The 17,277-nt window shown below is 35.6% G+C and overlaps 1 protein-coding gene across 6 annotated transcripts in view; it reads left to right on the forward strand.

Moving 5' to 3' along the window:
- Positions 1-17,277, forward strand: part of GAS2 (growth arrest specific 2) — a 121,141-nt gene that overhangs the window by 56,892 nt on the left and 46,972 nt on the right. For all 6 annotated transcript variants that reach the window (XR_005063613.2, XM_037026988.2, XM_037026987.2 and 3 more), the window contains exons 5-7: positions 3,156-3,219; positions 9,366-9,507; positions 15,797-15,904. Coding sequence is in view for 5 of the 6 variants with exons in the window: in XM_037026988.2 (XP_036882883.2) it covers positions 3,156-3,219; positions 9,366-9,507; positions 15,797-15,904 (314 nt within the window). In the remaining variant the exon portion in view is untranslated. The remainder of the gene's footprint in view (positions 1-3,155; positions 3,220-9,365; positions 9,508-15,796; positions 15,905-17,277) is intronic.

A 17,277-nucleotide genomic window follows, 5' to 3' on the forward strand; every position in this document is an offset into this window, starting at 1 on the left:
CTTCTTTCCTGTTGCACTTTAAGGATTAGTTTGTTAACTGTATTTTCATATTATATGTGGTTTTGGGAGGAGTTCTCTGTCTCACGCCATCTCTAATCTCCCTGGACAAGTCTTTCATATATGCCAAACATTGTGTTAAGAATAACAAGATAAGTATTATTTTGTTTAAGCCTCACAAAAGTATTACAAGGTATGTACTGATTTTTTTCCTTCAGAAAACTGAGATTTTATGAAACAATCTCCTAAGGTAGCACAACTAGTAAGTGTCAGAGCTTACACTGATACTCAGCTCTTTGTGGCTGGAATCCCACAGCCATTCCATTCATTCCATCTATTCACCTTAATTTAGAACTTGCCTGAGTGCAAAAACCAAACAAATCACCTCTTTGGTGTAATGTAGGTACCATTTAAGACTCTTGAATTTAATTCCATAGCAATAAGCTAAAAGTGTTTGCTTGTACAGTTAAATAAACATTTATATCATTTAAATTTTTGCCTTTTCTAAAGATACTAGGCAAGACTTTAATCCGTATTCCTTTTGTTCATCATCACAACTGCTATCTTCACCGCATGGTCATCATTCTCAATATTTTGAGATATATTACTTTCTGAGTAATTACTGTACTCTTGGCATTGTGCTAAGTTATGTACCTCTACAGATTTATCTCTTTCATTGCTTGCTAGTCATCAAACACTAATTGTTTTGGCCATTATGGGCCGGGCATGATATGTCCAATATTAAAAAAACCATTAACATGTGAAATAATATTATAGATGTGTTTTGAAACATTTTTATTGCCTTATAAAAGATAATATTTTCAAGAAAAGTAGGAAGTAAAACATTGTCTTTCTACTAGCATTTTCCTAAGAAAATATGCTGAGAAAGAGGTTTATCTTAAATTTTATAGAATGTGTCTGTTTAAGGATACAAAATGGAGAATTATAACAGCTACTTTTCAGTTTGCCAAAGTGATTTTCTAATGAGTCCGTGGTAGATCTAACATTTGACTCTTGGCATGCAAAAATTGTTTTAAATTGGTAGCTCAAATGAGAAAGCAAAGAAGTACCCAGCTGTCATACATCCTCCATGTTACACTGTCTTTCGCATGTTGTTCACATTAATGTTTTTCTTCAGAATGAAATTTATTTTCCATAAGATTTGTCAGTTTACTTCCAATGCTATATAGTCCTTCACATATGTACAGTAAGTTGGTTAAGGAATTATTTGGGGTCAGGTGCTTCTTTTTACAGTTGGTCATTGACTGCACGTTGACACAGTTTAGTTAGTTCATTAATATTCTTCACATTTTGACACTGTTTCCATCAAGGAATGCATGAGATTACACCCTGGGGGTCCAGCCTCTGGCATCAGCTCTCACTGAAGACAGGGTGTTATCAGGGCCTTGAGAATCTTCCCCGCCTCAGCTTTTGTTCCTTTTTCCCAAGCAGAACTCCTGTTTGCTATTTTTCACCATGAACAGGATTAAAAAAAACATCCATGCAGAAGATATTGATTATCTAGACAGGAAGATCAGTTTTCATGTGTTTGCTTCTGTTTTGTGATGTTTGTTATTGTTCTCTGTTTGAAATTGATGCTTATGTGACATTGCAATCCATATGTTATATTGCACTGACATTGATTTAATATACCCAAAATTTTTCGAGTTTGTATCTTTCTAGACAGAGTAATCAACTTCTGGTGCATATGAAACTGTAGATGGTAAATATCTTTATTTTAAGTCCCTTTAATTAGAAGTAGTGTTAGGCTTCCTCAGTTAGGGTTTGGGACAATTCAGTTAGGGTCAGCTGAAATTAAAATTTGTATTACCAAGACTGGAAATATTCCATAATTCAGATTTCCCATAATTTGAATTTTATGAGCATTGCTGATGAGATTAGAATGTATTTTAAAAGCTTTAAAGGTAACATTTTATAACAAGATAATCATTTTTATCTTTATAAAAATCTGTTTAAAGCCAAGTGATATCATATACCTTTGCAATACAAATAAATGTATTTTTCTGTTCACCACATACTCCCAACAAATTCCATCCTGGTGTCAGTGGACCAGATATTACCACTGCCATAATCTTGTAAGAGGGAATTAGATTATTTAAATTAAGGGAGAAGAATAATTCTGGAAGCTAAATAAAAGCCCATATTTAAGAAGTAAAGCAATGTTGCTGTTTTTGTAGAGTCTGTCAATAAGCTATATTAATGAGCTAATATTTTCTTCATCAGGATATTGTGTCTATGTAAAGACTTCTTAATGCAATATTTTTTCCTCCAATACCTGTTGTCTTCTTAGGTGCTGTATATAATAACATTGTTAAATTGCTCTAATCTTGGTAAAAAAGAGCAGTACAGGCAGTGTACACTACTTTCATAGCCTCACAAATGCAAGTATGACTTGTCAGCATTGCTAATGTGCCCAAAGCAATGGGCAAAGTAGGTTTATTAAGTAATCAGATTATATTAGAATAGAAATATCAGTGCAAAGAAGAGTCTTCCAGTTTGCTCATTTTATGGGCAAACCTGGCTGATGGTCAATATTAGTACATATTTATAAAGTAAAGTCAATTGGAATTTTTTCTTCTAAGGAATCATTCAATCAATTTAAATTTGAGGAGGACATCAAGTTTTAGAGTCACTTGATGTCATTGGAGGATAACAAAGAACTGAGGTGTATAATTTTTGTCCTTATTCATTGCATTATTTATGCTAAAATCTCCAGTGATGATAGATTCAGGATTTTGAAAAGGCAAGTCTTTGCTCCATAGCCTTCTATGTGCTATGTGTTTTTAGATATCTATCAACTATTTATATCATGATTATAGCTACGCATGTTTCCAAGGCTGACTTACTAACATTAACTAATTAAAGAAAATATTTTCAGGGTGAGATTTACTCAGGGTATTATTTCCTGAGATTCATGGTTTTTAGGAGGAAGATTGGGCAAGGAGTTTTGAAAGGTGCTGTAAGACTTTAAAAGAGCTACTTAGCTGTGGGATAGGATGGTTTCTGTGAGTGTCAGAATGAAGACTACTTCATTTACTGGGGCATGAGGGATGAAGTGAATTGGCAAGACTATTCACCGTTGAGCTGCTTTACAATCTCTTCTATTGTAAAGGTGTCCACCTGTGTTTGTCTTTCAGTCCTGCATAAGCAACCCAGAGAAGTGTGTCTCTGTTTGCTAGAGCTTGGCCGGATTGCAGCCAGGTAAGTCAAACTACTTCACTATGTCAAGACCTGGAGCATCTCAGCATCCAAACAACTGAGAAGTTTGCTGACTTTTCATTGGTGATGTTTGAATCTGGGTGTTGAGAAGCTACTCCTTGAATATGAAGAGTACGAACATCTTGAGAGCAGTTATTCAAACTAAAAGTATTCTATCAATATTTTGTTGTCAAATCCACTATGTCTGAGCATTTGCTGAATATCCTTTAATCGAATCCATTTTCCCTCCAGTACTTACAACTGGAAGGGGAGGGTCTTGTACATGAGGTTGTATGTGACAGTTACTCTTTCCTTAGTGGGGTCTATTCCCTTGACTCTTGTTCCCAGCTCCTTCACCCTCTTTTGTATGTTTAATCTTTAAGAATTTTCAACCTCCTACTCTGTTCCTTTTTCCATTGTTCCTTTGTTCCTCTTCACCATGTAGCATCTCATCCTCAGCCCTTTTAGTTGGTCAGTGGAAGGTTAACCTGCAATCAGAAGAAGTAACCTCAAGTTCTTTAAAACATCACAGTCAACAAAATCTTAACAAACTGTACAACAGGTATGAATTTTGCTTTACCACAGTAAGTGAATTGAGAAAGATTGCTCTCATTAAAAAATTCAAATTAAATGACTGTGGCTCCATTGAACAAGGATTGGAAAAATAAATTCAAAACATTTGGAGGGTTTCCTCCTTTCTCCCACACCATGCCCAGATTTTGTGTGAAAGCCATCGAAGAAAGTCCCCTCATCTTCAGTCCGCTCAGGTCTCTACTTCTTGGGCATAGTTCAAGCTTTGTGGTATCTAGCTCCTCCTTAGGACTTATAAATGCCTATTGAAGTTTCTTTCTGTACACATTTGAAGATGTTCACTTTAATGGAAGTTCAGTTGTACTTTATAAACAGCAATCCTATAAACCCAAGACTCAGTACTTTAGCCCTATGGTAAAACATGTTTAGTTAAAGGAAAAAGGAGGAATTCTTCTTTCCACCACCAACCCCCACCCCAATCTAATTTTACTCTTAAATTTTTCTTTGGAGACATTAAACCTGTATCTAGATACTTGTTTTGTACTTTCTCCTCCCCCCATTGCTCCATGGAGGATCACACTAATTAACAAGTTAAAACAGCTTTAACCAAAACTAGAAGTGATTTGGGAAGAGCTCTCAAGGATCAAAATGTTAATTTGCACATGCAACAGATAAATTCTGACCATAACAAAGTCCTCAAAAGTTTTATGTTTTATTTTTTAATTACTTATACATGATGCTTTTTTTGTATTTGGTTTCAAATCTTTACCTCTCAAAATTACATAAACGTCATCTTAAAAGCATCCACATCACTTCAAAAATGATTTGCAAAATGTTTCTGATTCTCTACCAAGTTTTCCTGCCTGGGAACACTCAGGGATACTTCTTTGAGAGCTGTAAGTTTCTCTGAGTTCTAAGACAGGAGAATGAAACCACTTATTTTTGTTCTCAGGAGTAAAACTTCCTTTCATTTTCAATGAAATACAGCTATCACCACTGGAGAGTAGAGTCCCTCCATTAATATTTCAGAAACCATGTCAGTTTCTGAGTGTAAAATATAAGAGTTAGCCTTCTGAAAATTAAAACACTCAGCAAAAGTAGGTCAATAAAACCTCAAAGACCTTTTTAATAAGTGTTTTGATATTCGTTGCTAAAAAAAAAGTTACTATGAATTCAGTCCTTTTTACAGACTGCAAAATTGAGATTAGCTTTATGATAAATGTAAAATTTTGATATATTGGTTTGGGGCCATATCAATAATCAACATCATAGTGGAGATTTTTGTATCTTTATTTTAGAGTATTTCCTTGATTTTGAACAAAATTTATGCCCATTCAAAAGAAATACCATTCATTCAAAAGTGAATATTTTCATTAGTCTCTCATTTCAATCCATGGCCTAATGAAATGTTATGTAAAAGAGAAATATTCTTATACAAGGCTTCTTAATGAACTCATCCTATTTAAAGCATTCAAGTTCTGCTTAGAATATCACGTTTTCACATGGGTGAAATTTTCTTCCAAATCTATATCTATCTTTACTTTACTTTAAAACAGAACAAAAATGAGGGGAAAAATCTGTCTTGTAAAAATCTATTAACTGTTACATACTTTTAAAAATGGGCATTTCTAAAATTTGTCCCTCTAACTCTAGTAACATAGTCCCAAGGGGATTTGTTTGAAAACTACAGCCTTTAATAACTTCTTTAGTTCAGAACCCAGTTTGTAGGCTCAGTTGTTTCATCTAGAACAGTCTCAAAATTTGTATCACATGCTAGAGAAAGGCAAAGTCCTTTCCTAGAATCTCATTGTAAAGTCAGTAACTGTAAGACCCTTTCCCTAGCACTTTTGAGTATTTGATTCAACTGTCTTGTCATCTTGAGTTTGACCTAATTCAGTTTGAAAGTGACAGTTGCCTCTCTCCCCCAAAGCTATAAAATCCTGTAGGTGGAAATGAATAGAAAAAAGTATACATTTGTGAAAATTGTGTAGACAAAAATAGAAATGAGAAGTGGTAAATTCATGGAAACCAGAATGAAGTAGCCTTTTGGAGAGCAGAAGAAAGACCTATTTGGTGACTGAGCTGGCTGCAGGTGCAGGCTCCCGACCCAAGGGGAATTTTGTGATTTACAGCCTGTTGACATCTCCAGACAGACAGGAAGCCAATGATCGTATTTAAGTGAGCATTTCAGGACTGGCTGACTGTACCTTAGGCAGCTTGAAGTATTCAAAAGCCAATATAAACAGAAATTTGAAGCTTAGCATTGATTTTCTGTGTTTAGTGGCATAGCTAATTTTCAGTATTCCCATATAAAAAAAAATCTCCAGGGCAAGGTTTTCTATGCATGACTTTGTTCCAGATTTCATTCAAACTTAGTCTGCTTCCTATTGTGCATAGAATTGAGCTTATTGGTATAATCACAGGTTTCATATTGTTTCATTTTGTAAACTAGAACAGAAAAAGAAAAAAATATAAAACCTATTTCTGAAAAGTGGCATGGATCCATCTACAATTACAAATGAAATCATATTTTCCAATTGACTAATTTAAACTTTGAAATATAGTTTTGCTTACGATTAACCTTTAATTGGCTGTGAACTATAGTGTGCTAAATTCCTCTAACTTCACTGACTGTATTATTCTCTTAACATTAAACATAACAAGATTTCATACGTTGATGGAACTAAGAATTCAAAGACATCTAGAGAGATTAAAAAGAGATGCCTGCTGAAATGGATCCAGCAAGTTAGTAGCAAAGCTGAATTATAACTTGTTCTGTTGCACTCCAGCACTGAAACATTTCTGCCCCTCCCCAGTTCTGGGAAAATTGATTTAGGGAAAGCCTATAGTAAGTTCTTTTATAAAGGCTACAAACAATAGCAATAATATAAAAACAATAATAATACTTTACATCCTAACTGTGAGACTGTTACGTTATTTCATTTGGTAATGTAATATTTTAAAAAAACTTCTGCAAAAGTACTTAGTCCTGCAGTTTCCTGGTTGTGCAACCTTTGATAGAACCAATGATCAACAGCAAACTCAAAGATTGTACCACATGTTAGACACTATGCTTGGCCTGTGATGGATACTATTTTAATTCCTTCTAATAATATTAAAATGCAGGATTTAGAATTTTCATTTCACTTTGAAATAAAACAGAGGCTCAGAAATAATGTATGTCAGGATGCCCAAATGTACCAGACACATGGAAGATGGTCCATAGCAGTTGCTTTTCTACTCTTCTTCCCCCTCCCTTCCTTCCCAGCTGCATCAGACCTTTAGGGCAGCCCATTTTCATCTCTACTTTCTTGGTGGAAAACAGACTCCTAGAGGTTAAGCAATTTGCTAAGTTTAAGAAGCAGGTTAATGGCACAGTTAGCTCAAGTCCAACTCCGGGAAGAATGATATACAGGTCTCCACATGAGTATTGTTGGTATTTGTCAACAGTAATGAGATGCTGGGCTGAGTTCACTGTAAGTAGTAAGTACTAGACAGTAAAAAACATGCATTTTCATTTTGGATAAGGTTTAAAGTCTTCTAGGAGAACATTTTTTGGCAAAGCATTTATGCATATTTATTATTGGTTTGTTCTATAAAAGTGATACATATTTAAATATCCACTGCAATGAGACCAAATTTGTATTTGGAACCCAAAAGCATTGTATGAGCATTGTGCTAGCTGCTGGGGATGCTGTGAATCAGAGTATCTTTACTGATAGAGAAATTGCAGTCTGGTACCTTTTTCTTCTGATGTCCCATTAACTAGCTAATATGTATGAAAGGTTAAAAATATGATATATGGTGCCTAGGTCTTTAAGCTAATGACCTGTATAACTACAAATTACTCTGTTCACTAGAGGCAGTTCTAAAAACAGAAGGTGTTCAGTAGAGTTGTGCCAGCATAAAATATTGCTCACTGAATCCTAAGTGTTTCAGCTCTCAAAGTACACCTGACACAAACCCCAGTCTTGCCCTCTGAATTCTGAAAAACAGAAAAGGAAATAGAAGAGCAGCAGCACATCAAGTATCACCTTTATTACTGATAAGATCTAAGTTGACGGAAATGCTTAGTGTCTAACTGGGCTCCAGGATCAGCCCAATTAATGACCTAATCACAGGGAAAGACAGTCAGAGGGGTGGTTCCTATGGAGGCCCTCCTGTGAGTAGCTTCTTCTCTAAAAGAAGGGCAAACTGAGCCCAGCATACTCAGTTTATTCTTAGACTTAAGAATTAGAGAAATCCCTTCATCTTATTGAAGAGTGAGTAATGAAAGAGAGCCAGGAATTAAACTAACTGAGCACCCTCTACAAGAACAAAACATCAAGAGTGGGGAACTTCCTTTCTCCCAGAAGTGTGTACTGCACACAGGTGTGATGGAGTTGGTTAAAATAATAGGCCATTAGAACAAGACAATAATCTAAGCTTTTACATTTAATGATGTTTCACTACACTATTCACTTAAGGTACTAGACATATTGTCAACAAATTAATTTTCTCTACATAGATTATTTACTTCGAAGATTATCTATAGCCCGTTTTCAAATTTCCAAGTGGTCTTTCCCTCTCCTTTTTAATACATGATTACCTGATTAAAAATGTCAGAGAAAAATAGCCTTCTCCCTGAAATTCAGAAAATCCGTGTTTGCATCTCTCTCCTGCTTCTAGCTAGTTCTATACGTTCTTCTCATGGGTATTCTTTATTCTGTAAAAATGAAAGGGTGTAATTAGATGATCCCAAAGGTCCTTCCCAACTCAAATTCTGGAACTACCTTTGTGCTTCTCCATGTAGGTGCAATTGACATGCACCTAGGAAACTAAATCAGCTTCAACTTTAGCCTAAGAAAAATATGATTATGGGAGATGAGAATGCTGTTAACAACCACATCTTTTTTTCTTTGAACTTCTATGGTGTTTATAATTTACAACACACAATTTTTAACATACTGTTCTTATAAACTCTTTCTCTGTTTCCTTGCTGTTCATTTTCTTTACCAGTAGCACTATAAATTTTTTCATTATATTGTTCTTAAGAGTGTAACCTATGAGACTGTATTGTTCTGGGTCACTAAGAGGTATAGACCGAACAGTGAATTTCTTCGCTGTTAAATCATTTAAGGATGTTTGTTTTGGAGAATTGCTGCTTTCAAACTTGGACTCTGACTCTCTTGATTTTATTTGCATCTTTAACAAGCTTGTGTTTAAAATAGGAGTCTAATTATAACGCTAATATTATTAAAGCTAGTAAGTCTGAAAGCTGAAGACTAAATTTTACAAGACAGTTCCTGTTATTGATTCAATATGTTCATGTTATTGACTATATTGCATGGAGTATTTATTTATTTTTAATATTATGTGTTTTCATATATGTGCATATATATATAAACATGTCTATATGTATGCATGCATATATTTATGTAGATACATATATCAAAATCAGATATACATGCTTTTTCCTCCTTAAAAAGATAACAATTTAAGACATTCCATTTCAATGCCATAAAAAGGTAATGTTTTAAAAAGTGACAGTTTGATACTACACGGTAATAAATGCAACATATGGTAAATATATCATTTTAAGTTATGCATGTATATATTGATTTGGTGTCTTTTAAAAGGTATGGTGTGGAGCCTCCTGGTTTGATAAAATTGGAAAAAGAGATTGAACAAGAAGAAACACTCTCTGCCCCTTCTCCTTCACCTTCTCCTTCATCAAAGTCTTCTGGAAAAAAGAGTACAGGAAACTTACTGGATGATGCAGTAAGTGAAACTGGTTGCCCTACTCACCAGCAATTAACTTTTTTAAACTTCAAAACTCATTCTTAATTGGTCTATCCTTTACCTATTTTTATTCCATTGAAATTCAATTTAATATTTTATTTAAAAGCTTAACAGCTATAGTTGTCATACTGAGATTCAGAACTGAGCAGTCATTTAAAACAAAATGTCATTTACTTCTGCTGAGTAGTATCTAAAATTTTAGGATAGTAAGTCAACTTCCTGGAAATTGTCTTTGGAAACACTTAAAACCTGATGTTTTGGTTCATGGTTCCTCATTTCACAGATAAGAAGCTGGAGGCATGAGACCTTGAGGATTGTTAAAGAAGGCGGAACAAATGTGCCGCCAGAAGATAACGGCCCTGCGCTGCCTGCTTGCTGCGCGCCAGGGGCTGCCTGAGTTCCTCCAGCACCCCTGTTCTCTGTAGGCAGGTTTCTGATTAAGGAAACTGAAACTTAGGAGTTGGATCACCTGCTGAGGGTAGGAGAAGAGCTGAGCTTCGAACCCAATTTTGTCTAACTCTCTGAGGTCCCTGTCTCTCTACTTAGTGAGTCCTTGAATCATAGTCTTTTGCAGATTGGGGAAATATTTTCATCATACCCTCATAGTCACAGAAAACAGATTCTGGCTGTAACACCAAACTGGATGAATTAAAATGCTTTGGCTACCTCTGTTAAGTAGATTTTGGTCATAACTAGTGTTTGATACTGTATATGCATTCACGTCCCAGAGCATATGTTTTCAGTGCAAATGTAAAACTTGGTTATGCATTTCATAGACAATGGTAACCTTAGGAATGTTACACTGAAGTGTGTCTCACATACATGGGGAGAGTCATCAGGAACTAGCACCAGCCATAATGCCAGTTACATGGAACCGGCAGGACTGGAAAGGACTGTGGGCCCAGAGCTGAGAGGTTCCTTTTCCAGGTCTGTCCTGCAAAGAATTAGAAAAATGGCTGATGGACACTATAAGATGCAAAAGAAAAATTTCCCCATGTTTTGCTTTCCTCCGTGTGACATTATAGCCTGCATTGCTGATTGTTTCATCACTGGTGAGCAGAAATACAGCAATTTGTCTGACAGGTTGAGAATTCCTCTTTCTGCTAAGGGCAGCAAACTTAAACTGCCTGCCGAGGCATCTTAGCCAATACCAGTGTAAATTTAGTTTTCTTCTGCTCAGTCCACACAGGAATTAAAGTACAGGAAGAGCATTTTAATATCATGCTACCTAAAAGGATTGTATAATCACAGAATTGTTATAAGGATCAGTCATGTGCCTTGCTTGTCATAGTATTTCATTTTTATTTTGTGAGGCAATTGAATAACATTGCATTAATAGTAGATAATGGTGCATTATTTATATACTGATGACAACAATTTTTCTTCTCTCTTGATTACTTTTTTGACTAGACTTAAATTTAAAGTAAGATGACCCTTTAGCCTTTCACTTACAAATGTATTTCTCTGGGTTTCTACACTTGATAGTAGTCCTTTTCCTCTCAGCTATCACTTCCATTCATCTTCTTTAAGCATTACAGTCAGAGCTTTGGCTAATATCACTCTCAACGCCTTAATGAATGAATTACTGAATCAAATAAATTTTTTTATTCCTCATATTATCAGAGAACTTTCTGGTATGTGACACCAGTGGCTGCTCCATTCTGAAATTCGCCTCCATGAACATTATTGCTGCCAGAATGATAAGTCAAATGCAACTTGGATTTCATTAAAATTAAATAGAGGTTTCATAGAACATCCATGGTAAAGCCCATACTCATTTATATGTCACATGAATTCTCCATGTTCTGGCCCACTTTCTCTTTCCAGGCCTTTTTGCCCTCGGGACTCATTCTTGTCATCTGAGGTATCCCTTGTAAGCATGTCTGCTAAACCCCCATAGAACATGTTATATATACCCTGTGCTGCTTGCCTTCCTCACCTTACTTCTGCCTACTTCTCTTTTAAATCCACTTTGAAACACATTTTCGTCTCTTAAAATTCTGGTCATGCGACCCACTATGTAAAGCTTTTCTTGGCATCTCCATTCCAAGTAATTGACGAATTAGTTTTCCTTGTGCCCCAAGGATTTTTATATCTTTAATGATGTATTTACCTCATGGGCCATTAATACCCATTCTTCTCTAGGTGCAGTCCTTGTTCTCAAAGTCAAGGACCATATTTCACTAATCTGTTATCTGCCAGTGCCGTGCTAGTTGGATAAATTTACATGACTGGCACGAGTAGATAGAATGGTTCCCTTTCTTCAACAGTTTGTCTCAGGTGTAGCCATCCCTCAGCCTTAAGAAGGGAGAAAGCGACTGGAGGTAGAAGGTGGTGAGACAACTATGAAAGGGAGTCTGGAAAAGTTTACCGATACTCCGCTTCAGAAGAAGTAGAATGAGATAGGTACTGTCTTTAAAATGGCAAGGCTGTCGCTCCAGGGTGGTTCTCCCCAAGACCAAGTTCTGTTCTCTCAATTGGAAACTATTGAGGGGATTACAGAAGAGCTATAAACCCCCTTTAAAGCCTCCCCCTTTTAAATAATATTTGGGCCAAAACTATTTGTTTAGTTAAGGGGATTTAACTGAATGTAGGAAATGTATAACGTGGGTATTTCTGTTCTGTTGTCAGTGAGAATACTATGTTCTAAAAGTGTTTAAACTAGCATTTCTCAAAGAATGTTTAATCCAACGCTAACACCAGATGCCCCAGGGGGGAAAGAATTCCATAGTTAGGTTAGTTTAAGAAGTACACCTTACTCTAGTCCCTACCTATAGTTTGGCAATGCACTTTGATGTATCAAAGGTACTTCTAAGTTCCTTAGTAAGATTGTTTTTAACCTTGAATTTTCCAAACTAATTGGCCACAGAAGTCTTGCAGAGTCTTTTCATTTTATGTTGGGGAAATTGAATTGAAATGTTTTCATTTTGTTGAAGTGACAGCTTTTCACTGAAGTGTTTTATTTCAGGGACAGTCGAACAGAGAGAAAAATAATTTGAGCCTCTAATAGTTTAAATCAGTTTCATATGTCACATTTAAAAAGGAAATCGTTTCTATGGCAATGACTTCACTGCATACGAGGCCTATACAGCCATGGGAGAGTTGTATTTCAGGTACTCCAATATGTGCTTTAGAACAGGAATATACAATAGAGACTGCTCACAGAGTTCCTGTGTTTAGTTAATAATAATAGCTGTTTCAACTCTGGCAAAGTCATTATTAGCATCACAAAAAAGAAAAAGGACAGAAGGAGTGTAAAGAGGGGGAATGAAGAAAAGGGGAGCAAAGGCAAAAGAATAAAGAAAAAAAGAGAAGCGGACCCATGTTAAGATATATTTTAAAGAACAGTTTCAACAGTAACTGCCAGTTTTGAAATCTTAATGTTTCCTCACATTTCCTTGTTTGCTACAAAGGGGAATTGCAGAAAATGGAAAATGAAAAAAATAGGTGGGTAATACATCCCACCTTCTTTAATCAAGATACCAGAAAAGAAACCCAGCGGAATCCTTTTGGATGAATTTTTCTCCAGAAGTGCCAGAGGAGCGATTTGGCTGGGACAGAATGGCGGAGTGCGGCTGAATCCTCTGCCTTCCCGTGGGTTGCTCTACTCCCCACACAATGAGTTGAATACAGTTCTAAGAAACCATTCTCACTTTCTTCCTCTCCTGCAACAACTTCCTCAGCCTTGGGATGAGAGAGAATGTAATTCTGAGTAATCAGGCTCCTCTTGAAATCCTGTTTCAGCAAAATGCTGTCTGGGTTCCGGCCAAACCCAGAGCACCTGCCAGACTGACTGATCCCACGGTCGTGTCGGAAGCACAGATGCCATCAAGCACTGTACTCACCAGTATATTTACAAGACCCACGGTCCAGCCTCGTCTCTTCCATTTCTGCCTCCACGTCTCCTACAACTATAAAAAAGCCCTTGATTTTTAAAAGCAAGTGTGTTTTCAAAGCTAGGAAGTCATTAAAAGAAGGGCAGGCTGCTGGAGAAAATGTTTCTTGTATTTTACTTCATCTGATACCAACAGATGCTGTGTTTTGCCTTAGAACACTCCAAAATGGAAATACTTTCCTGACATACTTGTAATCCTCTTTCCTTAGCAGAGAGACTACTTGAACACCAATTTACTGTTTGCTCAATTACTATGTGATGGTAAAGCTGTGCCAAACATGTCTGTCCTAAAGTTTGGGCCATTTGCTTTTGTGATGCTGACTGTCCAGTTCTCTTCTGGATGGCCAAGGCCCTTCTCCCTCCCTCCCTCCTTTCCTTCATTCCTTCTTTTCTCATAGAAGCTCTTACTGCAGTGATAAGGAAAGCTGTACCACTTATAGCAATGGTATAAATTAAACATAATTCATATATAGACACATTTATATTTATAAAACATTTTTATAACTACATATAGAGATACACATAGAGAAACACTGAAAACAGTGCACATTCATTGGTCTTGTGACCCCACCCAGCCTCAAAGGTGGTTCTGCATTATAGAAAGAAATGACACTATATCACCCAACTTCTGTACTTTTTGTTCTAGTATCACCATCTTGTTCAAGAACATTCCTTTTAAAAAAAAAAGAATACCCCTTCAAAAGATCCCTCAGGACAGAATTCTATTACTACTGGAAGAGTTGGGGGATATATCTATAGACCAAATATCATATGGTAAGAAAAATTCAGAACTCAAAGACATGGGCAATCACTAAGTTAGTGATGTCAGACATTTCCCTCATTTTTCAATGAAAGCTGTATCCAAGATTTCTTTGAATTCAATCTTAATCTATTGCACTAATTTCCTCCTGTGTCTTATAGGTTCATGTTCTTATGTATTCATTTATTTATTCAATGTACATTTATTGAACAAATATTATATGCTATTAAGGCATTGTGCTTTGTTTCAAGGATCTAAAACTGTAATGAAATACTTACCCTTTAAGTAACTCACCATCTAGCAAAGAGACATTAAAATTTACCAATAACAGATACAATTTGCTGTGGTGAAAATAAGTACCAAGAATTGTAGCTTTATATGTTGGCAGAATTAGGGATTCTAGAAGGGACTGATGAAAATATGTATCCTGAGGTGTTAGTTCCTCTTTATAGGTCTTCACTGAGGCATAATTGTATAGTTCTTAGTTTTGCTTCAGCTTTCCCTCTAGTGTCTTATACTTCTATACTTTCTGGAACCCCTCTTATTCTAGGGAAACCAAGCGCTTTAAAACCTTTACACTAACATGCAACTGAGTTTGTGTGTTACTCTTTCCAGACATTAAATTATTTGAGGGAATGATTGAATTTCTTTGATGACAAAATTCTAGGAAACATGTCTTTGTGGAAGAAAGAATTTGGGTGAGGAGAGTCCAAGCCAATTCCTTCAGAATCTAAATTTGTTCTCTCTAGATTCTCAAATGCTGGCTGTACATGAATTAGGTTCTTCTTGCATGGAAACTTTGACTCAAAAGATAGGAAGTTACTGTTTTGGGTTGTTTGGTTGGTTAGGTGGAGAGAGTATGCTTATAAGATGCAGTACAGTAGATTCCCTGTCAAGGAAAACCTAAATACAAACCTTATTCCTAAAATCATGGATTATACAATGTCTTCTAATAATAAAAACTATAAGCACTGTGCACATATCACTTAGATTATATATATTTTTAAAGAATAGAGAGATAGATAAAATAGAGATAAAATTTTATATTTGGACACTGATCCTATAAAACACATCCTATAAGATGTTGCCACAGAAAAAAATAAGTTTCAGCAGGTGGGAATTAACTGAGATGGAGTGAATTTCTGTTTGAGTCTGGGTGAACTAAGAGATGACTTCTTAAAGAAAATCTTAGAGTTCAAAATAATATTAAACAATAGTCTCATTTAAAAAATAATTTATTCTCATTTATTTTGAAGATGGGTAAAATAACATTATAATGAGAAAACATATACTCTATTTAATGTACTATTCTAGTTTTCAGTATATTTATCTTGGCAACTGACTGTACATGATTGTTTCGATCCTCCAAAGCTGCGAACCCAGCTCATCATTCCTCCATTGCCGACTGATTTGCCCATCTTTATCCTCCAGCACTGTTATCATCCAGGTTATTATGCCTTAGTGCGGTTATTGGCCTTCAGAAGATGCCTTGAATTTACATAGTTTACATAGTTAGGACTTAATGTGATACTTCTATGCTTGCATCATGTCCATAGTCTGATATTGAAATCTCCTGATTGAGGTGTATCAACAGGCCTGCTCTTCTATTTTAGGTGAAACGGATTTCTGAAGATCCTCCTTGCAAATGCCCAAACAAATTCTGTGTGGAGAGGCTCTCTCAAGGAAGATACCGAGTGGGGGAAAAGATCCTCTTCATTAGGGTAAGGTTTTACTTTTCACTTGATATTTTGTCCTTTATGAGATTATTCAGGATTTGAATTGGGGGTAGCAAGGGAAATAGGACCAGTAACTAAGTAAGAACTTCCCTGAGGATGCTTACAGTTTGATCTGAAGATAAGAAGTATGAACATCTTTTAATGTGTCGTACATAATTACTACTGAGGGCTAAATAAGTAGGACTATCTTTCTCTTTTTGCATATACACTAACACAGGCACCAAATAGATCATAGAGATCAAATAGAATAAAGAAAAGAAAAAAACAAATTCCTTTTTGTTTATATATTTTTAGTGTCAAAGGAACTTACGCATTCCCTGCCCCCTCCACCCCACACACACAGAAACAATGGGAAATAGTATTTTACGCTGGTCTTCCATATCTCAAGTTTGGGAAGGAATAATCCTATTGGTCCTGGTAATTTTCAGATTGTTTGACCATGATTTTTCAAGAAATTTGGGTCATGAAGTAGCGTGAGGAGAATGAAAGCTTATTATAATAGCCTGGTTAACTGTGACTGGCGTTTCTTACTTAGTTTTCTGGTTTAGGATGAAAAATTGTGGACCAGTGTCAGGATTTGGTGGTCTCTATCCATTTTACAGTCATCCAAATAAAAAGTCTGACTAGATACCATGAATGGTTTCATATTATAATTATTGGCTCAGTAAATTGACATTCAGGCCTTTTATTTCTGATCTGTTTTATTAACAATCAAGAGAACTGAATCTCTCGAAATAATTTTGTGACTTTTCCTAAAACCAAGAATTCTTCTTTTCAAAAACAAGAACAGGAAAAACATAGCATGATAATATTCCCAGAAATCTGCAAGTAATGAGTATTTTCTACCTTAATTTTTAGTCATTTCCTAAAGAACAGAGGTTATGATTCAAAGGAACTGTATTCTCTTATTTCAATAAGTTAAAAATATCTTGCTTGTTATTTTGTAGAGCAGAATGATGTGAATGTGTACGTCTAGTACAAGCAATGAACATTCTTAACAATACTCAAATCATTGAAAGTACAGTAGAGATCTTATCAGTGTAAAATTTCCTTGATTTCGATTTTTCACTTAAAGTTACTTATATGACAAATTTTCTAAGGCTCTACATGATATCTGAAGAAAAGTTTAATTAGCATAATTAGCCATCAAAAATAATGTCACTTTGTACTTTAATCTAATGATCATTTTTTTTAAATTTCCAGGTAATAATAATTGCTATTTTGCTTTGTAGTGGTCGACAGAAAGGATGTAGTGCTATGTTATTATTAGGGGTTTAGGCACAAATCTGGGAATATGGCCTCACTAGGATAGACAGTTGCCCCAGTCATCACTTACTGATCTCTTGTTTTTTATTAGA

The sequence above is a fragment of the Manis javanica genome, chromosome 11 (genome assembly GCF_040802235.1).
Source record: "Manis javanica isolate MJ-LG chromosome 11, MJ_LKY, whole genome shotgun sequence".
In the NCBI taxonomy this organism is placed as follows: domain Eukaryota; kingdom Metazoa; phylum Chordata; class Mammalia; order Pholidota; family Manidae; genus Manis; species Manis javanica.